Genomic DNA, 25379 nt, shown 5'->3' with positions numbered 1-25379 from the left:
ACAAAAAACAAAAGAGACAGAATTTTTTTTAAATCATGCAATTTGCATATACTTTTCTGACAGCACTATCCCAGAACAGCAGCCTCCAAAGGGACAGTCAGTTGTTTTCTGATCACTGCCTGGCTGGCACACAGCATGCATTTAAAATTTCAAAGGAAGAGGAGCTGGAAAGATAGCTCAGTAATTAAGAACACTGGCTGCCCTTCCAGGGGACCGGGCTTCGGTTCCCAGCACTCACAAGGCAGCTAACAACCGTCTACAACTCCAGTTCCATAGGATCCGATATTCTTTTTGACCTCCGTAAGCACTGCACGCATGTGGTGCACAGACATATATGCAGGCAGAAACCCATCCATACACATTAGAAAAAAAAAATCTTAAAACCAAAAATTTTCAACGTTAGAGCCTCTGGGAATGCCATGGTGACCACATCCCTTAATTCATTTCACTAGATAAGAAAACTGAAGCCAGGCGAAGTGACGTCAGCCGGTGCTCAACCGCAGGCAGGCAGAGAGGAAATGTCGGTCGGGACCGGGATTCGAACCACAGATCCTACGCTCCTAGCCTGGGCTCCCGATGACCACACTTCTTACTTTGGGCGGAGGCGACTGCACAGCCCGTCAGGTGAAGACCAGATGGTGTGAGTTCTACAAAGAGAGTCACTCCTCGGCCTCCGTGTCCAGTCGGCGCCTGCGGCGGGCCACGGCCCCGCTAGCCGCCTCCACCGCCATGGCTGGCCATTCGGCGTCTCCACCGGGCGCTTTAGCCCTTCGCTGGCGACGCTGACAGGAAGTCCTGCCTCCGCCGCACGCACCAGAGTACCGCGACAGCCATATCAACCAATGAGCGCCGTCTCTTCAAAGACGCCGACCAATAGGCGAGCGCGCTGAGAAGGGGGGCGTGTCTGGCCGCGGGGCCGGGGAGCGGGTCGTGCGCGCTGAGGAGGAGCCGCCGCCGTCGCCGTCGCCGCTCTGCCGCCGCCGCCACCGCTACCGAGGCCGTGCGGAGCCGTTATCGCCGCGCCGCCCGCCCCGGAGCAGAGCCCCGGGCCTTCCCGCCCGTGTTCAGGTGAGGCCGGGTGGCTTCGGCGACTTCCGAAAGAGTAGGCCGCGCTAGGGCCTGAGCTCGCCTAGTCCCGCGGGCGCCCGCCGGGCCTGCACCGGCCGAAGGCCCCAGGCCGCGCAAGGCCTGGGTGCGGAGGCGCGCGTGTGGGCCGTGGCTAGGCGGAGGGAAACCGACTCGGTTTGATCCAGGTCGGCGACAAGCCTCCTCCGGGCCAGATTCCTCTCTGGGCTCCCGCGAGAGAGGCGGGAGAAGGACACGGCGTGGGCACGCGCTTTGGGGGGCCGGGCTCCGAGGCTTTGGGGGGCCCTGCATAGTCGGTCTCGGAAGCCCGGTGATCCGGGGGCGGAAGAGAGGAGCGAGGGCCTTGGGCGCCCAGAGGTCACGGCCCACGGACTCGCTCTCTCGGGAAATCTCACAGATTTCTTTTGTGGCGGATTTTCAGGATACACCGCGACGGATCGTGAGGTCCTTTTAGGAAGTGTGCAAACCTTTCTTCTGTATGTATGGAAGTCCTAGAAAATAAAAGGAAAAAAAAAAAAAATTGGATCGCCATCTCTAACAAAGCTGTTCTCTGGACGTTTGCATTTGTAAAATAATGTGTAAATATAGAAACTATAATTGCACGCAGTTGAACAATGGGCAGTGAAAGAGTCTTCCTTATCTGCTGTCTTGTGCTGCTAAAGCATATCAAAATGGGTTTTAACACCTACTGTGTGCAGGGCAGGTGGAGAACTTTTTTTTGCACGGGACAGAGCTTCTATTATCGAAAGTGTTCACGTGGGATGGCCAGTGCTTTAGAAGGAGCAAAATGGTAGGGAAAGCTTTTCTAACCTCCTTGCTGCAGACAGTTAAGGTCAGATAATGGTCCGTTGTGGGGGCCTGGCTGCCCTGTGCATTGTAAGAAGTTGGATGGCATGCCTGGCTCCTCTGCCCACTAAGTATTAGCATCTCTGCCTCCCACTTCTCCCAGTTGTGAGGACCAAAAATAAATTCAAGTGTTGCTAGGGGTCTTTCTCACGCTCCCCACCACCAAACACATACACACACAGAGGTGAGAAATCCTTAAATAATCTTTCTGGAAAAGTTCTTCTAGCCCTGTCTCTGATGTTCTGTGGGAAGCTCCTAAAATTTTGAGTAAGCTATGTTGAATTGCCTGTAAAATAGTAGGGTGAAAATATTGTGAAGATGTGAGGAAAACCCCAGTATTGTGCATGCCATACGTGGACTGCATGATGTTACAAATAACCATCAGAATTTATCAACAGTGTACCACGTGTTAATATTTTACAGGCGTGTCTCCAGCCCCTAAGATAGGTGTTAGAATATCCATTTCAGAGAAGAAAGTAGAGCTTAGAATAGTCTCATGGCTAGTGCAGGATTTGAATGCAGGTCCGAGATACCCCCAATGTATTACCGCTGGACATGTATGTACAAAACTGCTGAGAGCTGGTTTTTAAAATGCTGTGGGGCTGGAGCAGTGGCTCCGCAGACAAGAGCCTGCATGTTAAGTTCCTAGAGCCCAAATGACGGCTGGCAACCATCCCTAACTCCAGGTCCAAGGGATCCCATGCCGCCAGATTCTGGCCTTGCAGGCACCAGGCACACATTTGATCCCCACACATAGAAACAAAACACACATAAATCTAAAAATATTTTTTAATGCTGTGACTTGGAGTCTGTGTTCAGGAATAGGTCACCGTGCAACAGAGGGAGAGATTGAAGAACATACTTTTTCCTGTGCTTACTCAGTTGCTTCCCACACTTACTGCTTCTCTTCTCTCTGCCTTTGCACACCAGCAGGAGTTGACTTTTGAAGATGCAGATCTGATCATGTTTCTCCTGCCTTGGGGCGGGTGGAGTGGGGGGGAGAGGGAGGTTGTGCTGGGCTATTTGAATGGCTCTAAAGATTTAAATCAGAAGCCCTTAGCTTGGGTTGACTCCCATCCCTTCTGACCCTGTCTGCTCTTTCCTTGGAAGAAGATGTTTTTCTCATGCTGTGTAGCCCAGTTCAGAGCACAAACACCGCTTGAAGCTGCCTCCAACTGCCAAGGCTTCTCCACCTCCTCCAGAATCAACTGTTCCCTGGTTTGTGTTCCCATCCCATTCAGTGTGTTCAATCTAGTTAAATGCTGAATGGTGAGAGTGAGATGCAGTGCCAGCCTTTTGCCCCTAGGTGGCAGTAGTTCATAGTGATCCTGGTTCTAAGAGAAGACCTAAGAAAATTGGCCAACAAGAGGGAAATGAGCTTTTGCGCCCTCTCCCCCAAGCTGTGTCCTAGCCTAGAGGCTAGCCTCTGGAGAGACCATGTTGTATATGACCCATTTGTAGATGATTTCAGCCTGGGTGGTGAGCAATAGTACCAACTGATGTGGAAGCAGAGGGAAAGGAACCTGTTATACAAGCCCAAGAGACCTCAGAAGGACTGGAAGGAAGTAGCTAGGTAAAAGACCAGTGAGAAAGGCTCTTCAAGAACTTAGTGGGTAGAGGAGGTGGGACCATCCATATATTCAGGAAACCATGCAGGGTATGGAACTTCCTGGGAAAGTAGAATGGAGTAGCAGGTTTGTTGGGAAGAGAGCTCAGATATTATGAGGGCCCTCTCTAGATCCATGTTAATTGACAGAGGGAGTCACATTTGCACAGGAGGAACTGACTGGCAGCCAGAAAACCAGTTAGATGTTTTCCTTTGAGTAGGAAAAATTCTAATATGACCCAGAACATTAGTCGTAGAGACAGGGAGCATTGAGACACAATTAGAGGATCAAAAGTCACATGACTTGGAATTTGGGACATGAGAAAGAGCAATGGTAGCTGATCCTACCCAACACTTGAGTGCCACAAAGATGGGTGGCCACAGAGTACTTAAGAAGGACGAGAAAACAGTTTAATGTATGACTGGAGACAAAGCTAGCACATGGCTGAAGCAGAATGCAGGAGATAGGGTAGTGACAGAATATCCATGTCCACACGTGCGGGGGCTCATTGCGGTGCTCAGTGGTTTATCCTTACTGGTGTGAATTGCCAGTACCTATTCTCTATCACTGGGGAAAAAATGACCTTTTCAGGGTTGAGGATGTAGGTCAGTTGGTAGAGTGCTTGCCATGCATTCATGAAGCCCTGCTTTTAATACCCAGTGCCACATAACCCAGGAATAGTGTCTCGTGCCTGTAATCTCTGTGCTCAGAAGTTAGGGGCAGATATTGGCTATCAATGGGGGTTGAGGCTATCCTGGGCTACACTGAAACTGTCCCAAAAAGAAAGTCAACCTGATTTGAGAAGAGTCCTCAATGTATTATGACACATAATATAAAAAAGAGGGTTAGTCTTGCCAGGTGGTGGTGGTGCATGCCTTTAATCTCAGCACTCAGGAGGCAGAGGCAGGCAGACGGATCTCTGTGGGTTCCAGGCCAGCCTGGGCTACACAGTGAGTTCTAGGAAAGGTGTAAAACTACACAAGAGAAATCCTGTCTCCAAACACCCCCCCCCCCAAATCACATCAGTAACAGAATGAACACGTGTCTAGGATGATGGCTGGAGGTCTAGGTAAACTCCAGTACCATCACCCCAAAGCAGATTTATTGTAACTGAATCTTTAAATGAGAAAAACATAAGTTACTGAAAACACATTATAGTTCACATTAGGCAGCATGGAAAAAGAAACCCACCACCAAAAAAAAAAAAAAAGTCTTTGCGTACAGTATATTGAATGGAATGGTTATTGGTTACTGAAAGGTTGTTTTTATTCAAGCAGATTGCAGTAAAAGAGGATCAGGGAGGGCTATCCAGGATCAGCAAATGGCCACATTAAGAGAAAAGGAAGGCACCAAAAAGCTGCCAGGCCTGAGTTTACCAGTTAAGCCAGACCGAGAGTCGGGAGGGTAAACGTGGACCTAAAACTAGAAAATTATGCTGGGGTCAGGTGGGAGCAGGATTCTGGTCCTTGTCAAGGGGCTCCAGAAGATTGCTTAAATGGGGAAAGAAGAGTACCATCTAGTTCAGAGGCTAACATCCTGATCTGTTGTGGTTGGCTTTGCTTCTGTTTTGTGTTTCCTGTGCCTGGTGCATAGCTGGCATTCCACTCATGCCTGGGGACGAAAAAGTTAATGGGGAGCTTGGAAGTGACTAGGTGCAGCCACCCATCAAAGAAACCTTTATGCCACAGGAAGGATTGACAAGAGATAATAGCACACAGCAACTCGGTGGCAAGGCTGGTGTCACCATGGACAGAGGCCTGGAGACATTGCAAGAGGAGTCATTTAGAGGGAAAGGTTAAACTGGTTTAGAGACACGTTTAGGAGTTGGTCTAGGCAAGAGGAGACGGACCTGGTTGAGAAGGCAGAAAGGAGGGAGAGCTAGAGATGTCCTCAGGTGTTACACTGGCAGAACTTGGAGCTTCATTTGAGAGAGGGAATGAAAAGAGATGACTCGGAGGACAGGTGTGGTTCTTCTGCAGGAAGTAAGTCAAGGTGAGGGGAAGGTTTGGAGAGGAGTGAGACAGGAGATGATTGGGGGATCATACACCTGGGTTTCAGGAGAAAGGGTACCCACATTTACCAGCTGACAGGTGGTGTGTAGTAGTTGGTAACATCCACAGTGAGAGAATGAAGTCATAACCCCCACTATCTTTTGGTTGTTGCTGATGGATTCATTTTGGAAATGAGGTAAAAACCATGGGCTTTTGTGTCTTAATGTGTTACTGGGCATGTCTGTGCAAGAGCTTCACCAGTTCCAAGTCTCTGATACTTTAGCAGGACTCTGGAGCTGGCCAAGTCCCTGGGGCCTATCAAGCACTTGGACTGGCCGGCGTGCTCTCTACACCTGACCTACTGGCTAGAGCTGCCCCAGCCAAGTGGCCTTCCCCTTCTTGGATGTGAAAAGGGGCCATTATAGGATCAGTATATATCCCATCTACTTGAGCCCTCAATGGGTGGCAGTCATAATTAGGTCAAGTAGCACCTTCAGTTTTTTCTGACAACAGAACATTTCCTGGGTGATTTGTTCTCCCCACCCCCACTACCCACCTTGAAGACTCAAGAGTTTTATATCTAGAAAGAACTTCAGAAATAATTGAGAGGCTGGAGAGATGGCTCAGCAGTTAAGAACACTTGCTGCTCTTGCAAAGGACTTGGGTTCTATTCCCAGTATACACATGGTGACTCACAAACAACTGTAACTCTTGTTCCAGGGAGTGTGACATCCTCTTTTAACCTCCATAGGCACCAGTGCACAGACATGTGCAGACAAAACACTCATACACATGAAATAAAATCTTTTAAAAAATAAATATTTGCGTTTAAGCCTCGTTAGAACTATGTAGCAGTGCTGGTCAGGCCTGATGAAGAGTGACTGTTTGGCTCCAGTCTAGCACTCATCCTTTACAAAGGCCTACCCCACCACTGAAAAGTTTGCCTCTCATGTATGCCTCATGGATACTAGCCTTACTAATAGCACCACCCAGTACATGGGCTGCCGATGGGAACACCGTGGAGGGTGGCTCACAGCACAACTATAAGATAGTTTGAAATGTGCAGTAGGATCAAAAACCCCAAGATCCTTTTAAATAAGATTTCTCTTTGGTATATCCAGTTACTTGAAATGGTTCCAAATAACAGGAAAATCATTTTGTCACACTTGAAGTTTCCATTTTTGCTCCTTGCGGTAGATACCTATTCTTTGGGGGTGATGCTCATTAATGATGATCTTGCGAAAGTAAGATACTGTTTGTATGTGCCTGAGTGATAGAATTGTTGCCTAGCATGTTCAAGACCCCAGGTTCTGTCCTTACCACTTCAAAGAGGGAGGGAAGGAGGGAACATGAAAATGCCATTATGAAACCCATTGTATTATATGCTAACTTAAAAATTACCTTAGGGGCTGGAGAGATAGTTCAGCTGTTAAACATGTGTTCTGCTCTTGCTGAGGACCTGAGTTTGCACACAGTATTCCACATTAGACAATTTACAACCACCAGTAACTCCAGTTCCAGGGGATCCAACACCTCTCTCTGGTCTCCTCAGACACCTATACTCTCACATGTACATAGCCATGTATAGACACATAAACTTAATTAATAAATAAATCTTAAATTACTTTCAAAAGGAAGAAACTGAATGGGTTAATAAAATGTCAGGACAGCTTCTGACTGCTGTTCTTTACCATTAAAGAAATACTCCAGACATGCAATGTCCTAGGTGGAGTCTGAAAGTCAGTAACCCTTTCCTACTATGTAACACACCAAGGTTGTCTGGAACCCTGAATTTGGGGGCTCTTAGATAACAGTGGTCTATCCTTACATGGTAGGGGAAATGCCATGATCAAAAGGTCATTTTCCCTGGATGAGGCTCATCCATTGCCCTTGGGATGTATTAACCCCTGTGAATTTCCCCCAAATGCTAAAAACTTGACTGCATAATTTGTGGTAGTTAGGAGTATGTATGTATGTATGTATGTATGTATGTATGTATGTATGTATAACCTTGGCTCTCAAAAGTCCTTGCTGTATTTATGTTATTTATTTTGGTGTGGGGCACATGCAGAGTTCAAAGCAGGTTTTTTTCCACTTTTATATGTATTATGGGCATCAAACTCAGATTATCAGACTAGCATAATAAACTCTTCACTTGTTGAACCATCTTCCCACTCTTGATATTGGTAAAAAGTAAACAATTTTAAGTGATTGAGGAAGTAATAAAGACTATGTCAGTTGTGGAGAGGAATTGAAAAATGAAGTAGCCTGTTATCCTGCATAGGACAAATCCAGGTGAGGAACACAGACTGGGAAACGCAGTGGGGCACCATCACAGAGGTCCTGCTGCACTACTATGGAGTGACAACTCAAGGCCAAACCCTGTCACTTATTAACAGCCTAACTGACCATGAGCAAAATAGTGTGACCTCTGAGCTTTAGTGGGTGATGACAGGGAAAGCCTGGAAGTGAAGGGAGTTGACTTAGAGTAAACAGGTGGCAGTGGCTTGATAGTGGTCATTGGTAATTGGGTTGTAGTCACAAGACCTATTATGGTTAGAGCTTGTGAGCACAGGACCAGTTGGACCCAGGTTGGGCACACAGATTCGGAAAGGGTCAAGGGAGGTATCCTGGAAGATTGAAGTAGCCTCTGAAGTACCATGAAACTGGCTCCATTATTGCTAGTTGACTACACACTTGACCTGCAAGGAGTGTTCAGCCCTGACTGCCCATGACCATGCTGTGGAGCAGTATAGCAAGTTCTTTGTTTAAATCTTAAATTTAGTTTTTAATTTGCATTATAGAAAATTTTACTCATCTTTGTGTAGGATTATTTGAAGTGTTATGTTGAGAAAGGGTCTGAGTAGCTCAGCTTGGCCTTCAAACTTGCTATATATCTGAGGATTACTTTAAATTTCTGAACTCCTGCCTCCACCTCCCAAGTACTGGGATTACAATTATCTATCATCACTCCCATGTGGGGCTGGAGCCCAGGGACTCATGCATGCTAGGCAAGAATGTACCAACTGAGCTGCATCCTAGTCCCATTATTTGAGGCTTGTTGTGTTGGTTTGGTTTAAAGGGTCTCATTTTGTAACCATGGTTGGCCTAGAGTATGTGGACCAGGCTGGTCTCTTGCTCACAGAAATCTACCTGTCTGTGCTTCTTGAGGGCTGGGATTAAAGGCATATGCTGCCACATCTCTCAGTGTGGCCATCAAAGGACAACTTTGTAGAATTGGTCCTCCTCTGTCCACTTTTATGTGGATTTGAGGTATCAAACTCGGGTCTCCAGGCTTGCATAGCAAGCATCTTTTACCATTGAGCTATCTTGCAGGCCCTGAACTTCATCATCTCCATCATGATAGCAGAAATTCCTATCATCCGAGAACAAAAATATTCCCTCTTGTTGCGCTTAGTCAGTTCTTCCTGTGCTTCATCTGGCAATCACAGATCTCTTTGAGGAATATTCTTAGACTTGCAATGGGGTTACACTGTAAAATGAAAAAAAAAAAATTAAGACAAATTATCCATATGCTCAACCTATTGAACCCTATGGCTCATCTACTATAGTGGTTTGCTATCTCATGTTTGTGAAGTGGCTGGGAACTGTTACTGTATAACATCATAAGACTGTCATACCACATTATTAGGAAAAGATCTGAATTTTGAAGCACAATTTCTTTCTTTTTCTTTTTTTTTGGTTTTTCGTGACAGGGTTTCTCTGTGTAGCTTTGCGCCTTTCCTGGAACTCACTTGGTAGACCAGGCTGGCCTCGAACTCACAGAGATCAGCCTGCCTCTGCCTCCCGAGTGCTGGGATTAAAGTGTGCACCACAACCGCCGGCTGAAGCACCATTTCTATAGAATGGCATTGCTTCTGAACCTTCAAAAAGTTGTATGTTTCTAGACTTGGTAACACATACCTACAATATTAGTAATTAGAATCAGAAGCTTGGGGCTGGAGAGATGGCTCAGTGAGTTATAGCTTTTATTGCTCTTATAGAGAACTCAAATTTGATTCCCAGAACCCATATGGTGACTTATAATCATCCTAACTCCAGATCCAGTGTCCTCTGACCTCTGAGGGCACCAAGCACACATGTTACACATATAGACAGACAGACATACAAGCAAGCAAAACATTCATATTTTTGAAATTTATTTATTTTAAGTCACAAGTTAAGTTAGTGGGTCAGCCTGGGTTATACACTGGTCCTGTTGCAAATACCATGGGGAAAAGTTTTAAGATGAATCATCCATAATTTGGTTGAGGCTGTCTAGTTTGATCCTTTTCCTGAATGTCCTAAAATGGAATCGCCCAAGAGGTAGCTTTTTAGTCTGCCTCTCCCCACCCCCCACCCTGCCCAGTAAAATGTATTTGAAAGTCATGTATGTAGTATGAATTAGTAGTGCCTTTCATTACTGAGTAGTGTCCATTGTATAACATACCATAATTTCCCAGTGAATGACTTATTTCAGACTTAAAGTAATTGTGAATAAAGGATGCTATATGCATTTGTGTATAGGTTTTTATATGAACTTACATTTTTATTTCTCTTACATTGATGTGGCTTACATCTATAATCTCAGCATTTCAGAGGCTGGGATGGGGTTTGCCATAGGTTTGAGGCTAGTTTAGGCTACATGATGAATTTTAGAGTTAGATTAACACGGTGTCTCAGAAAGAAAGGAGGGAGTGAAAGACAACAGTAGTAGGAATATGATTGCCAGGTCACATACTAAGTGTGTGTGTTCAACTCAGAGACTGCCAGTTTGTTTATCAAAGTAACTGTTACATTTGCATTACTAACATTGCTGTGTGTAGAAAGCCTGACCTCTCCCACATCTTCCCTAGCCATTTGACATTGTCTTGTTATAGTTTGTTTTAGCCATTCTAGTAGGTGAACATGGCTATTGCCTGGCTAATGATGTTGAACCTCTTTCCATATGTTCATTTGCCATCTATGTATTTGCTTTGGTGCACCTTCAAAGTTGTCTTTTTGTTTTGTTTTGTTTTAAGATTTTGGGGTTGGCTTATTTAGAAAATTCAGTTATTTGTGTATTTTGGGTTTGAGTGGTCAAGCATGCCATTATACATGTGTGGATGTCAAGGGACAACCCATGAAAATGAGAATGGATTGATCTTTGGTTTCCGTGTATAGGGGTCTTCCACTCCTAAGACCTCTTTTGTTTTTGCTACACAGCGGGGACATGACATCTAGATTCATACTTAGGTTCTGGGGATCAAACCCAAGTTGTCAAGCTTACGTGCATGAATATTTTTACCCCCTGAGCCATCTCCCCAGTTCCTATTTGTTTTTGAGACAGTGCCATTTTGTTAAGGACGACTTAGAACTCCTGATCTGCACACCTCTACCTTTCAAATACTTGGGTGTCAGAAGTATACCACCACACCTAGGGTGTGTGTGTGTGTGTGTGTGTGTGTGTGTGTGTGTGCGTGTGTGTGTGCGCGCGCGCGCGCATGCGCGCGCTTGCTCAAATACAAGTGCACATTACTCATGTTTTAAGTTAGGTGTACTCTGTCACTTTCTGTCTTATTCTTTGAGAAAGAGTCTCACCAGACCTGAAGCTAGTTTGGAAAACAGCAGGCCCCATCAATCTTCCTGTCTCCTTTACAATGCTAGTATTACACAGGCAGTCCTAGCCATGTGCATGTTTTTATGCATATGCTTGGGATTTGAATTAGGTTCTCATTAAACCGTTGCTCCAGCCTCTTGCCCCCTCCTTTTTTTCTTTAAGCAAAGATGTGTCTGTATGTGTTTGTAATTGTGCACATCATCAAACTGTGAACATAAAATTATCAGAAATAAATCTCTAATAAACACAATTTATGTATACTCCCAGTACATTTTCCAGTAGTTAATTAAGAACATAGGAGGTAGGGGGAGGCTAAGATGGTAGACTAGAATAGAAAGAAGAACCATTTATTTAGTACACTGAAAGAGAGAAGTGGGCATATGAGTAACAGAATAACTTGTTCTAGTCTTGAGATCTTTTAAAAAATGTGTCCTCAGGGCTGGAAAGACGGCTTGGTGATTAAGAGCACTGACTGCTCTTCCAAAGTACCTGGGTTCAATTCCCAATGCTCATATGGGGTTGTCTATAACTCCAATTCCAAGGGATTTGACGCCCTCTTCTGGCTTCTCCACAGGCACCAGACACACACATGATGCACAGACATACATGTAGGCAAAATACCCATATACATTTTTTTAGAATAATTAAAAAATATTTTAAGTGTTTTCACTTCTTTGCAAATACTTTCCTCAGTCTTTGGGTATTATTTTTTTCCAGCATTGTCTTGCAAAGCAGCAGTATTACATTCTGATGACATCTATTCACTTTTTTTTTTTTTAGTGAAAACAGTTTTTGGTGGTACATCTAAGAAATCTTTACCTAGCCCAATGTTAGAAAATGTTTATATTCATAAAAATGACTGGTGGAGCTGGAGAGATGGCTCGGTGGTTAAAAACACTGACTGCTCTTCCAGAAGACCAGGGTTCAATTCCCAGCACCGACATGGTGGCTCACAGCTGTCTGTGACTTCAGTTCCAGGGGACCTGAAACCCATATTTTGGGGAGCTGAGGATCGAACCCAGGGCCTTGCGTTTGCTAGGCAAGCGCTCTACCATTGAGCTAAATCCCCAACCCCTAAATAAATTTTTTTTAAAAAGACTGGCATAGTGGCACATGCTGTAATTCCAGCACTTGGGAGACTGAGGCAGAAGGATCTCAGGTTTGAATCCAGCCTGGGCTACATGGAGTTTGACTACTGGCAGCGTGGAGAATCAAACCTTTCCCCACATATGCGAGCTCAACTCTGCACTCCTGAGCTGTGTTCCTAGTTTGATACCCTGAGGAGGGGAGGACCTTTGGAGACTTCAGAATGCATAGAGGAGGGAGGGAGGGGAGGAAGGAAGGGAATAATGGTAGCAATTTTTTTTTTTATTTGCAAAAAGCCAGATGATGAATTTTTTGGGCTGTGTGGACCGTGTGTTTGTTACTAGTTTGTTTCTGCTTAACTCTTGTCATTGTAGTAAAAAAATGAATGAATGAATGAATGAAATATCAACCTTAGACAGTAGATAGCACAAAGAAAATGGTTGTGTTCTGGTAAGCTTTATATAAAAGGTGGTAGGCTGGGCTTGTTTTATAAGGGTAGTCACTATCAGTTCATTAGCGATAAAAGCAGAATGAGTGGAGGAGAAGAGTAGGTGCACAACTCTTATAGAAGGGGTAAAGAGAAGAAAGGCTCAGGATGTAACTCAGTGGTAGAGCACTGGCCTAGTATATGCAAGACAGTAGAGTCAGTCTCCAGCACCATGAAAAGGAAGGAGAAGGAGTGGAGGGAAGAGAAAGAAAAAAGCAAAAGGAAATAAAAGGGGAAGGAAAAAGAAATGTTTTGAATCTCATCTTCAGCAAACTTGAACATGCATATTAATTTTCCTTTTTGTTTTTTAAGACAGGGTTTCTCTGTGTAGCCCTTCTTGTCCTGGAACTGGCTCTTCAGACCAGGCTGGCCTTGAACAGAGATCTAACTGCCTCTGCCTCTGCCTCCTTGGGATTAAAGTCTTGTGCTACCACCGGCCCAACACATACTAATTTTTTAACATTAACCTCTGTGCTCTCAGCAGATGCTTTTTGTTCATTTGATTGTTTTTGAGCTAATGATCTATTTAAAACTCTCATAACCACAGACCATTTGACATATTGACCAAAATCTTTCGTGATTAAACTTTAATGCTTTCTACTGAAAATTGATAGAGCCATCTTCTATTAATACACACTTAAATGTTGTCCATGTTTTGTACTTTTTACAAGCTGAGAGATATTGTATTTCTTCTGTGTGGTCATTGCTGCAGGACAGATTTCTGTGGCCTGAGTTTTGGGGTTGGTTTCACATGTCCTACCTCTTAGGCTTGGTAGGAGCTCCAAACACCTCCAAAAAGGTGATGCTGTCTTAATGTACATGTCAGTCTCTTCTCTCTACTTAAAGGATTTATCCATCCTATATGACCAGTAAAAATCTAATGTTTCATCTTGCTTTTATGTGGAGGGTGGGTGTTTGTCTCTCATATAGCCTAGCCTAGTTCTCAACCTGTGGGTCACAACCTCTTTGGGGAACAAACAACCCTTTCACAGGGGTCACATATCAGATATTTACAATTTATAATGGCAACAAAAATAATTTTATGGTTGGTGGTCAGCAACCTGAGAAACTGTATTTAAGGGTCACAGCATTAGGAAGGTTGAGAACCACTGTCCTAGATGATTCCAGACTTCACAGTGAGGTAAGGGTGGTTATGCTTCCACCTCCCACATGCTAGCATGATTACAGTGTGCCACTGTGCCCAGCTTGCATGGTGTCATGATTGACCCAGGGTTTAGTACATGCTAGGCAGTTGTTCTACCAGCTGAGTTATATCCCCAGCCTTATTTGCATTTTCCCCGTTGTTCATGAGATTGAGCTTTTTTCCGTGGGTTTCTCATCTCTTTGAATGGCCATCATCATGAAGTTGTAGTTTATATCATTTCTGTTGGATTTCAATTATTAATTTGTACATGCATTGAATCAACTTACTCAGCCTTAGCAATGTTGACATTTTAGGCTAGGTACTTCTTGATTGTTGGCATCATCCTGTGCCTTGCAGAAGATTTAATTAACAGCATCCTGGAATCTGCTCACTAGACACTGATAGTGTGTGGGCACATATACACTGGTGCTAATCAAGAATGCCTACACATCATCACATCCTGTCCCCTGATGGGTGAATTTCCCAGCATGGCAACCACCTGATCAAAAATTATACATAGCAGATGTTTTCTCCCAGGTTCTTGTTGCTTGTCTTTGTTTCTGGTGCTTTTTGCCTTAAGATGATACCTGGTTTGCTAGGCTTCTCTTTATGTTAACATGCTTTATAGAGAAGAAGGAACCTGCAGAGCTTTAAATGAGTAACACTGGGAAATTTTTACTGTACATGTTTGAGAGTTAGGAGAGTAGGAACGTGAACACTTCTAGAAACCAGGCCTAATTAATTCCCCTTCTCTCAGAGATTTAGAGAGTAGAACAGTGTCTGTGTGAGAGTTGTGTTGTGTTTTATTTTATTTTATTTTTTAAATATATTTATTTATTAAAATTTTTTTCACTTTACATATCAACCCCAGTTCCGTGTTGTGTTTTATTTAGTCTCTGGCAAAGCCTTTTTTTTTTTTTAAGGTGCTAGAGATGGAACCTAGTACCTCCTGCATACCAGGCAAGTGCTCTGCTACTTAGCTCTGAAAAGCTTTTGTTTGTTTGTTTCTGTTTTCTTTTTGAGATAGTTAAATATAGCCCAGACTGGCCTTGAACTTGCTATACAGCTGAGGGTGGCCTTAATCCTGATCCTCTTGCCTCCACTGCTTGAGTACTGGAATTACAGGTGTGTACTCACACCCAACCTCTGCAACGCTGTTCAAAAAATAACAGGCATATTCCTTTTATATCTTTCCCCAACAACCTTTTTCCGTTATCTACATCTTGCAGTTGGATACATTTGTTGCAATTAATGTATATGAGTGTGTGTGTACATATGTGTATGTGTACACGTGCTCTCTATATGAATGCGTGCTGCCCACAGAGGTTAAAAGAAGTCAGGTATCTTGGACCTGGATTTACAGATTACTGTGAGCTACCATGTGAGTGCTGGGAACCAAACTTGGGTCCTATTTAAGAACAGGAAGTAGTGAGCCATCTGTACAGGCCCTTATTTTGAGAAGTCTGTTTTGTTTGTTGAGTTGGGGTCTCATATCTTATGATGGCCTTCAACTTGATATATAGCCAAAGATAGCCTTTAAATTCTACCTTCTCAAGTGTTGAGAATATAGGCATGGGCTTCCATACCTGGTACTATCCCTACAGTATTGCCTTAATAATAAGCATTAAAGTTCTTGCTAACTGGGCTGGGAGGGATGTAGCTTAGTGGCAGAGTACTTACCTAGCATGCTCAAGGTCCTAGGTTTGATCCCAGAGCCCCCCCCCCACACACACACAAAATTGTTTTAAATAAATAAGGACTGGGAACTTTGGGAGATTAGCTCAGTGGTAGAATACTGACTGTTAATCACAAGATCATGGGTTTGGTTTCCAACACCATATAAAAGAAAGATAGAAAATTAAGGCTCAGTCAGTATTAGAAAACAAAAGTTTTTCCTTGTCTTTTTGTGGCTTAATAGTTCTGGTGGTTTGAATAGGAATGGCCTCCATAGACTCAGGTGTTTGAATGCTTGGCCCATAGGGAGTGGCACTGTTAGGAGGTGTAGTCTTGTTGGAGGAAGTGTGGTCTTGCTGGAGGAAGTGTGTCACTGTGGAGGTGGGCTTTGAGGTCTCATATGCTCAAGCTGTGCCCAGTGTGACACACAGTCTCCTGTTCTCTGTAGATCAAGATGTAGGACTCTTAGCTCCTTCTTTATCACCGTGTCTGCCTGCATGCTGCCATGCTTCTCGCCATGATAATGTACTAAACCTCTGATCTGTAAGACAGCCCAAATTAAATATCTTCCTTTATAAGAGTTGCTGTGGTCATGGTGCCTCCTCATAGCAATAGAAACCCTAACTAAGACAATAGCTCATTTCTTTTTAGGTCATTATTGATTTAAGTAGGTGTTTGTAACCATAGTTGATCTCTTTGTATGGGTATAGGTAGGTGGATATGGTGTATGTATGTTTATGTGGGTACTTATACATGTGTGTGGGGTTATAAGTTTATGTGGAGGCTAGAGGTCAATATTGAATGACTTCTTTTATCACAGTGTATTAAAATGTTATGACCCGAGACAGCTTACAGAAGAAAGTTTATTTGAGCTTACAATTCCAGAGGGAGACTCTAATGGTGAAAGAGATATGGCAGCAGGTAGCCAGGGTAGTAGGTGTGTGAAATCACATTTCTATCCACACTCAGGAAGTGCAGAGAGCAAAGAGGATGTGGGGCAAGACTAAACTCAAAGTCCACCCCCAGTGGCTTCCTCCAGCAAAGCTTCACCTGCTAAAGGTTCTACACCTCCCCAAACAGTACCATATCTGGGAAGCAAGTATTCAAATGCTTGAGCCTGTGAAAAATATTTCTTGTTCTCATTCTCTGAGACCTAGGTGCTACTGAGTAGAGCTACTCTGTAAATGGCAGTACTATCAGTAAGACACAGAACAAGATCAGTGTGGGATGTGCTGGCTGTGGTGAGGAGAGGTGTATAGTGGTGTCCACCACACACACTCCACCTTTTGAGACAGGGTCTCTCACTGAACCTGAAGCTCATTGATTCAGCTAGGCTGACCAAAGAGTTCCATGGGTCCCTCTATCATGTTCCCAGCTCCCTGAACTGGGATTACAGGTATGTGCCAACTCATCTAACTTGTATATGAGTGCCGGGGATATGAACTCAAGTCTCCATGTTTGTGCCAGCAGGCTCTTCACAAACTGAACCATCTCCCCAGTAGTTAGTTGATCTTTTAGGGCAGAAAAGGAAATCCCTTAAGTACAAATATAGTCATTTATCTTTGCCTTCACATACCCAGATACAATTAGAATTGAGCTAATCGTACTTTTCTTTGCAGATTTTTAAATAATACCATGTCTAATGGTTATGAAGACCACATGGCCGAAGACTGCAGGGATGACATTGGGAGAACGAATTTAATCGTCAACTACCTCCCTCAGAACATGACCCAGGAGGAGCTACGGAGTCTATTCAGCAGCATTGGCGAGGTTGAATCTGCAAAACTTATTCGGGATAAAGTAGCAGGTAAAGAGCCTGAGAAGTTTCTGGAAGAGGTCATGGTTGCTGTCCTGTTAGCACTGGCTCCCCTGATGGTGACTTCCTTAGTACAGAATAGCTACAGGCTAGAAATCATAGCTGTGAAGTTCTATTCTTTTACTTCAAACTGGTTTTTTACAGCCCCAGTATAGGAATGGGAGGGGATGGGGGGTATCTTAGAGAGATGATTCAGCAGTTAAGAGCACTTGCCACTCTTGCAGAGGTGCAGTTTGGTTCCTGCACCCCCATCGGCAGCTTACTGTGTAGGTAACTCCAGCTCTAAGGGGAGCTAATGCTGTCTGCCGACCTCCACAGGCACACATTCATGTACATATAACACCACCACCACCCCACACACACACAGATTCCATAATTGAAAATAAAATACACCTTCATAAAAATCTAGGGGTAAGATCCCCCAGAAAGAGTTGGGGATTTTTCATAAGATAGAACACATGCTGGGTGTGGTGGTATATTCCTTTAATATCAGTACTCAGAGACAGAAGCAGGTGAGTCGCTGTGAGTTCCAGGACAGCCTGTTTTATGTAGTGAGTTCCAGGACAGCCAGTGCTAGGTAAAGAGACCCTCACTTAACAGCAAAAACCACATGTACAAAATAAGACAAGAGAAGAGAAAAACGGAGGGACAGCAGAAATGGCATGCTCTGAAAACTGGATGGAGCCAAATAATTCTGCACAGGTTGATCAAGTTCCCTCATATAGAAGGGACCCTGCTAGACCAAGCACTTACAAATCTGTCTCTGTGGGTACAGACTGTCATGCACAAGTGAACCCTTCAACAGCTGCAAGCCTGAGTCAGGAGCAAGGTGCCTGAAAGCCTTATGCTCTCTCACGATGTGACTCGTAGGCCTTTGGGCACCCATCCATTCAGTAGCCAATGGCACTTTTAAATCCTTACTGTACCTACCTTATAGGTGTTTGTAAAAGGCCAGGTTCCTGTTAAGGTCTCCTTATTTGGCCTCTCAGGTTCTGAGAATGTGGCTTTGGGAGCACAGTGCTGCAGAGCCTGCTTCATTTCTTTCTCTTTTGGGTGCAGTATTATCCTCAGGAGTCACCGCCCTCTTCCTTCTTCCCTCCCTCCTCGACTCCCCTTCTCTACTTTGCCTGACTGGGAAAAAAGCAATGCATTGAGGCATTCCAGCTATCATCTAGTTTTTAAGTGTCTAGATTCATCTTGGAAACTAAAAGGTTTTTTTTAACTACTCTTTTTGTATTACGGAAAACTTCAGGTATGTATGAACAAAAAAATATGTGTTCAATCTGGTATATTCTTTGTCTTGCTTCATCAACCTTCAGCATTTTTCCAGTAACCCAAATACACTGATCCCTGTATAACTGTACAGCCTGTCTGATTGCTGTCCAGAGAAATCACTCATCAGATGAGGTCCTTAAACTGAAAGGCCTTTTCCTCCTTCAATCCCAAGTCTGATTTAATGCCTTCTAAAAAGGAACTTTAGATAATACACAGACTGAATAATTTTACATTATTTAGGACATTGTCCTGCATAGGAATCCTACCCAAAGGGCTTTTGGATTTGGATTTCTGCTTATGTTTTGGTGGAAGGAGTTCTGAGAAGCATCTTCAGTCATTTGGAGTCCAGCTCTTGGTTCTCATGCCCTGACTTCTTTCTGTGGACTTCAGACGAATATGAGCTATATTTAGCAGAAATACCTAGATTGGGCAGGGTTAGTCCTGAAAGAACTAGTCTTGAAGAATTAGAAGCATTGGAGGCAGAAGTGGGATTAGAAAGTGAGTTGGGTTCCCAGATATAAGGCTTCTTTCTCTCTAGCCTGTAGGCTGGGTTGGGAGTTGGTACCGGTTCAACTCAACAACTTCTGGACTAGAAGCCTTTGGTTCTGATTCAAGGAGTGTCATATCTGAGACACTCATCCCGCCTTATTTTTTACTACGCTGCTGTCAAAACATTTTTGCTTACTGACTCTAGGGCTGTGGCCTTAAATTTCACTGTTCATCTGATATTCAGTGGCATCACTCTGCCTAGTCCCATGTCTCTTTTCCCCTAGCTGGAACTTAGCCTGCCTACTCTAACAAGAGTCCTTTACATCTCTCTAGCTAGGCATGCTGCTAGGGCCATTTCCAGACCTGCTCATTGGCACAGTGGATAGTCTCATCCTTGATAGGCTTTATGTGTGCTTTCTCTCCTCCAGCCCTCAACTGTCCCTTACTTGGAGCTGATGACCACCTACTATTTCACAGTAGAACTAATATCTGTCTCCTCTCTGCTCTGAATCCCTTCCCTCCCTGGCTACTTATGACCCATGATCTATCCAAGCACACAGTTGTCCTTGAGTCTCTTGAGAATCATCCACACATGGCTCCAAAGTCCTTCCTGGGTTTCCTGATGTCCTCCAGTACTCTAAAATTTGGAGTAGATGCTGCAGCCTGAAGCCTGGCTACACACTGAGTAAGGGATGCCAAACTCTACCCACTTGAAACTGGTAGCACCTTCTGAGTTCTGAACATTAGTATAAGTCTCCAGATATTGTTCAAGTGTTAGTAGGAGGCAGAAAAGCTCTGGGGTGAGAATGTGAGAGCTCTATGTATTGTCTTTCCCTGTCTTGGCTGTCAGTGTCAAATTCCCTCTCTGTACTTCCTTCTAGAAACATCCTCTTCCCCTGGCTGGCTGGCTGCCCTCAAGGCCACACTCTGTCTATCGCAGATGCTCCTTTCCCCAGCCTTGCACTTCAGATTATTCCATGGTCCTCTTCCTTTTCCAGAGCTGATAGTCAGGGTGAGTTTAGTTTGCTGCCTCTCCTGACCAGATGGCTCTCCTGAGCTCCAGGCCCTTCTGCACCACAGCCAATGTATCCCACACTATACTGTTCTGTCTTTGTCTTAGCTAACAGAACCACTGTCTACACAGTAGCTCCACTAGGAAGTACCAGGTCTCAGAATTCATTCTTCTCAGTGTTTCTGTAGGCTTTTGCTGTTCTGCCTCTTCCCCCAAGAGTTATCCTAGCCTGGGATGTCATTACCTGCTTTATTGCTGTGTCCTCTTTTTTTTTTTCCCCCATTTTTCTTTATTAAGAAATTTTCTACTCACTTCACATACTATCCACAGATTCCGCCCCCCTCTTCCCTTCTCCCACCCCCAGCCCTATTTCCCAACCTTCCCACGTCCCCCAAATCAACGTCTCCCATGGGGAGTCAGCAGAGCCTAGCACACTGAGCCTAGGCAGATCTAAGCCCTTCCCACTGCACCAAGGCTGTGCAAGGTGTCACACCATAGGCACCGGATTCCAGAAGCCTTCTCATAGACCAGGGACAGATCCCGATCCCCCTGCCTGGGTGCCCCCCAAACAGTTCAAGCCAAACAACTGTCTCCCATATCCAGAGGGCCTAGTCCAGTCCCATGGGGGCTCCACAGCCACCAGTCCACAGTTCATGGGCTTCCACTAGTGTGGCTGGTCATCTCTGCACGTCCTCCCATCATGATCTCGACGTCCCTCGCCTGCAGTATCTCTCCTGGAGCTCAGCCTGGTGCCTGGCCGTGGATTTCTGTGTCTGCCTCCATCAGTCACTGGACAAAGGCTCTATGATGACTTGCTGTGTCCTCTTAACTGACCACCCAAGCCTTTTCTCCTTCAGACTTCCTCAGTACAGCAAAGGGACTTCTTCAGTTTCCATGTGACCCAATCACTCCTTTCCTCCAAAACCCTTCAGATTCTGGGCTCTGTTGGTTTGAGAATGCCTTCCCTGGCTCAGCTAGTCACCATAAGATTGCTGGTTTGTGGCTTGTTGAGGGCATTGTGTTTGCTATTGGCATTTCCATCTACAAACACTAGGTACATGGTATCATCATAGCGTCTATCTGATATTGTAGCTTTCTGTGCAACCTCTAGCTGTCTTGTATGACCCTTGAAGGATTGGAGTCAGCCCTCAACCCTCATGGTTCCCTATTCTCTCTTCCCCTCATCTAATTGCCATGTACCTCTGATCAGGATTGAATCTACACCCTTCATCATCATCTCCTTGTATCCCACTGAGTTGCTTATTTCCATAGCATGCCTACTCTGGCTCTCAGGACTACTGAACAGTGTTCCTTCTACAAGAATGCCTTTCCACACTTTGCCAACTTAACTACTTTTCCCTTGGCATGATTCATCTTTGCTCCTCATTTTAAAAAAACAAAAAATTTGACTGGATGTGATGGCACATACCTTTAATCTCTGCACTTTAGAGGCAGAATTAGGCTACCTACTAACACCTTGTCTCAAAAACAAACAACAGGGGCTGGAGAGATGGCTCAATGATTAAGATCACTGAATGCTCTTCCAAAAGACCCAGGTTCAGTTCCCAGCACCCATATCGTAGCTCACAACTGCTTGTAGTTCCAGTTTCAGAGGATCTGACACTCTTACATAAATAAGTTAAATAAATTTTATTTATTTATTTATTTTTTAAAAAGCAGCAACAACAAAAAGCAGAAACAGTAAACATTAATAGCAGGAGATAAAACATAAATTACCCATAATTTGCCATTGGATACATTTTCTTTCAGACCCCATTTGTTGTATCTTCACTATAAGTAATCATTGGTATTATGAGCTCTATAGCGAACTGTCTGAACATGTTCCCTCCGTGCTGGACATTGTATTAACCCATCATCACAGTGGTTGTGTAGTACTCTGTATACTGTGTTTATAAGTTCCATAGAGATGACTACCTTGCATCATTCTGTTCACTCGCTATTTCCATAGAATCTTCCTGGAAGTAGTAAATCAGCAAATAAGAATGTTCCTTCCAAGAACCCCCATGACTCCAGTTGCCAACTGGCCCTCCCTTCCACCAAGGCTTGCCATCAGTGCCATGGGCCCTCCAGGATTCCTCTGCCAGCTGATACAGCAAGTGATGTTGGATTGTGTGTTGACCTGCATTTCTAGTGAAGCCTATCATCTCCATCTGCTTGTTGGCCACCTTTCTATTTTATGTAAAACACCCTTCTTGTCCTTTGCCTCTTCCCTTTCCTTTGGTTCCTTTACTATTCCTTTCTTACTACCAGATTCCTTCCCTCTGTCACCCATGCCCTGTGTCTCTTAGTGAAGTCCTCTCTGGAGCCCCTATGAACCTTCAAAGAAAAAGTTCACAGTCCCCACACTGCACAAGAGTCCTCACCTCTCATGTACATATCTTCAGCTCCAGTTCCTAGAAGCACAAAGGATAAGGCAAGACAGCTGAGGCATCATCTTTTCAGTCATAACTCTTACCTGAACAGAAAAATATGTTTGGAAATGCAAGATACTGGCCCAAGTGTACCAGGAAATACTTAACAAGATAACATACATGGTATTCCATGTGGAGGTTCCTCCAATGCAGCAGACCCCCAAAGGCTGTCCTCTGATCCTCAGTAGCATCTGGGAACTTGGAGAAATGCAAACGACCCAGACACCAGATCAGCTACTCTGAGAGTTGGACCATCTGTATTTTAACTTTTTGGAGAGTGATGCTGATGCTGGGTCTGTTAGAAAACAGGTGGCATAATTGTGTTCCTGCAGTTAAAAGTGGGATGGGGGTAAACCAGCCTCTGGGACATTCTCAGATCTTAGAGGCATGATTTGTTTAGTCTTTATTCTCCATATCTATTACCCCCTTCCTATTCCCTTCCCCTTTTGCCTATACTATTATCCCATCAGCAGAACCTTAGCCATCTGACCTTGCCTCTAGGCTGGACCTCCTACTCAAGTTCCCAAAAGCCTATCTAGAATCTTTGTTATCCCCGCTACTGTTCCCCAGCCCTTAGGTTTCTCTCAGTCTGATCTCTCTTCTCGCCAAAGAAAGACAGAACCCTATAAGGCTCTTAGGTCCTACTCAACAGAAGCAGCAGGAATGAGCCTTCCAGTATCTTGAGTCCCAGGCTGAAGGAAGATCTTAGAGTCTAGATGTCCTACTGCTATACACACAAACCGTCACTTGGGAACCACTTCCTCACCCTCTCTTGATACCTCCTACCAGCTGTCTAGTCGATGCTGTCTGTACTAAGGCTCCTCTGCAATCTTACTACCCCTATGCCACAAATACTGTGTCAGAAGAGCTGATGGTAAAAGAGACAAGTGGTCGAGCCTCATGAATAGAGGAAAAAAAAAACAAAACTATTGGTGAAATTATTAAGGCCACTCCACGTAGTTAAAAGGGAGGTTTATTTTGTGGGGTAACTTACAAATGAAGGGGTAGGTTGCAGGGTCTGGCAAAGGTATAGGGCAGTCCGGCGGTGTTCTCTAGAGAACTCTGCTCGGTCTACCTCCAGCGTCCCGGAACCAAGAGAGCCACCTCCTCTTGCTCCTCGGTCTTCCGCTCCCTCCTCTGCCCCGCCTTGTGGGCGTGATCATTACTGAAGCCTCAATGGGGGTTGGAACTTCCAGGCCAATGCTGGGATGGCTACCCCTACACAAAACCCAAAAGCAGTGGTTCCTACAAAAGGAAAAACAAATTCTCCATTCCTGGGGTCAGGGTAAATCAGATGGGCTGTGTTGCTTGAGCACAGTAGGGGATTGGTAGAGAAACATTAAACAGCAGTTGCTTAGAGGTACAATAGCCTAGCCACTCTTCAGAAGAGATGGGTAGAGATGTATGGCCCTGATATAGTACGGTTGGACCTTTTATGGATATCCTTGTGTCCCCAACTTAGCATTGGTAATATTCTGCAGTGTGACTACTGGGTATTTCTAGTCCCACAGCCCTTCCTGCTGTGGCTGCTCACTTCGTCTAGAGCTATAATGCCAAGTCTGTAGGAGTTCTTTGTTAGAAATAGGAAACAAGGGGCTGGAGATAGCTGTTTAAAAGTGCCTACTATGCAGGCTTGAGGACCTGATTTGGGATGAAGAGTCAGGATCTCCACATAAAAAGTCCCTGTAATCGGGCTGGAAAAAAATGACACAGAGGTTAAGAGTACTTACTGCTCTTCCAGAGGTCCTGAGTTCAATTCCCAGCAACCACAACTATCTATAATGAGATCTGGTGCCCTCTTCTGGCATGCAGGCATATATGCAGGCAGAACCCTGCATACATAATAAGTAAATAAATGTTTAAAGAAAAAAAAGTTTCCTGTAATCTCAGTGTTGGAGCTTGGAGTGGGAAGGGAGATAGGTGGATCCCTGAAGCTCATTTGCCAACCAGTCTGCCTATCTAAATCAGTAAACTCCAGGTTCAATGAGAGATCTGTCTCAAAGAAGTGTTGGCCATTTCAGTCTCTTATTCTGTGCGAGTCAACCAGTTGTGGGTCTTTGCATTGATTATTGTCTGCTGCAGAAAAGAGCTCTGACGAGAGGTGAGAGAGACACTGATCTGTGGGTATAAAAATAAGAACCTAGGGAACAAGGTTGGGTGAGGATTATTTTGTTTTGCTTTTTTAATTTTGATAATACTTTTTCCCCTTCTCTAGTTCCTCCCAGATCCTACCCACCCACCCAACTCTATGCCATTTCTTTCTCTTTCTTTTTAAAAACAAACACAAAAGGCCCCCCCCCCAAAATAGAAACCCAAATACAAGCAAAAGACCAGTATGACAAAAATGCCCAAACAAAGCAAAGAGACAAAAAGTCTGCTAAAAAACAGTTCATTTTGTGTTGGCAAACTAATCCTGGGCATGGGGCCTGCCCTGTAGTGTTGTTAATATACCCAGTGAGACTCCATTAGAGAAAACTAATTTTTCCTTTGCAAGCATCAGTTGCAAATAGCTTCTTTGTTAGGGATGGGATCCCATGAACAACACTTCCCACTCTCAGTGGTGAGACCAGCCACCACCCACTCCCCTGAATCTGGCTTGAATCTACATAGACCTTGTGTATGCTACTGTAGTCTCCATGAGTTCATATGTTCAGTCTTGTGTCTGGAGGACCCTGCTTCCTTGGAGTCTTCCATCCCCTTTGGCTCTTAATCTTTCCACCTCCTCTTTTGCATAGCTTCCTAAGCTTCAAGGGGGGGAATTTAATGGAGACATCCCATCTAAGACTGAGTGCTCCAAAGTCTCTCACGCTGTACATTGTCCACTTGTTGATCTCT

The 25379-nt window shown here is 44.5% G+C and overlaps 1 protein-coding gene and 1 non-coding gene across 2 annotated transcripts in view; both read left to right on the top strand.

Moving 5' to 3' along the window:
• Positions 1-900: 900 nt before the first annotated feature.
• Elavl1 (ELAV like RNA binding protein 1) overlaps positions 901-25379 on the top strand; it is a 41332-nt gene continuing 16853 nt past the window's right edge. Inside the window, exons 1-2 of the mRNA XM_036209536.1 lie at positions 901-1068; positions 17140-17327. Of these exons, the coding sequence (XP_036065429.1) occupies positions 17156-17327 (172 nt within the window). The 5' untranslated portion in view covers positions 901-1068; positions 17140-17155. The remainder of the gene's footprint in view (positions 1069-17139; positions 17328-25379) is intronic.
• On the top strand, positions 7351-7514 carry LOC118569220. Its single transcript, XR_004943019.1, has one exon. It is a non-coding gene; the product is annotated as a U1 spliceosomal RNA (small nuclear RNA).

The sequence above is a fragment of the Onychomys torridus genome, chromosome 17, assembly GCF_903995425.1.
Source record: "Onychomys torridus chromosome 17, mOncTor1.1, whole genome shotgun sequence".
Taxonomy (NCBI): domain Eukaryota; kingdom Metazoa; phylum Chordata; class Mammalia; order Rodentia; family Cricetidae; genus Onychomys; species Onychomys torridus.
Note: the sequence above shows the minus strand (reverse complement) of the source record. Positions and strands in the feature narration are given on the sequence as shown.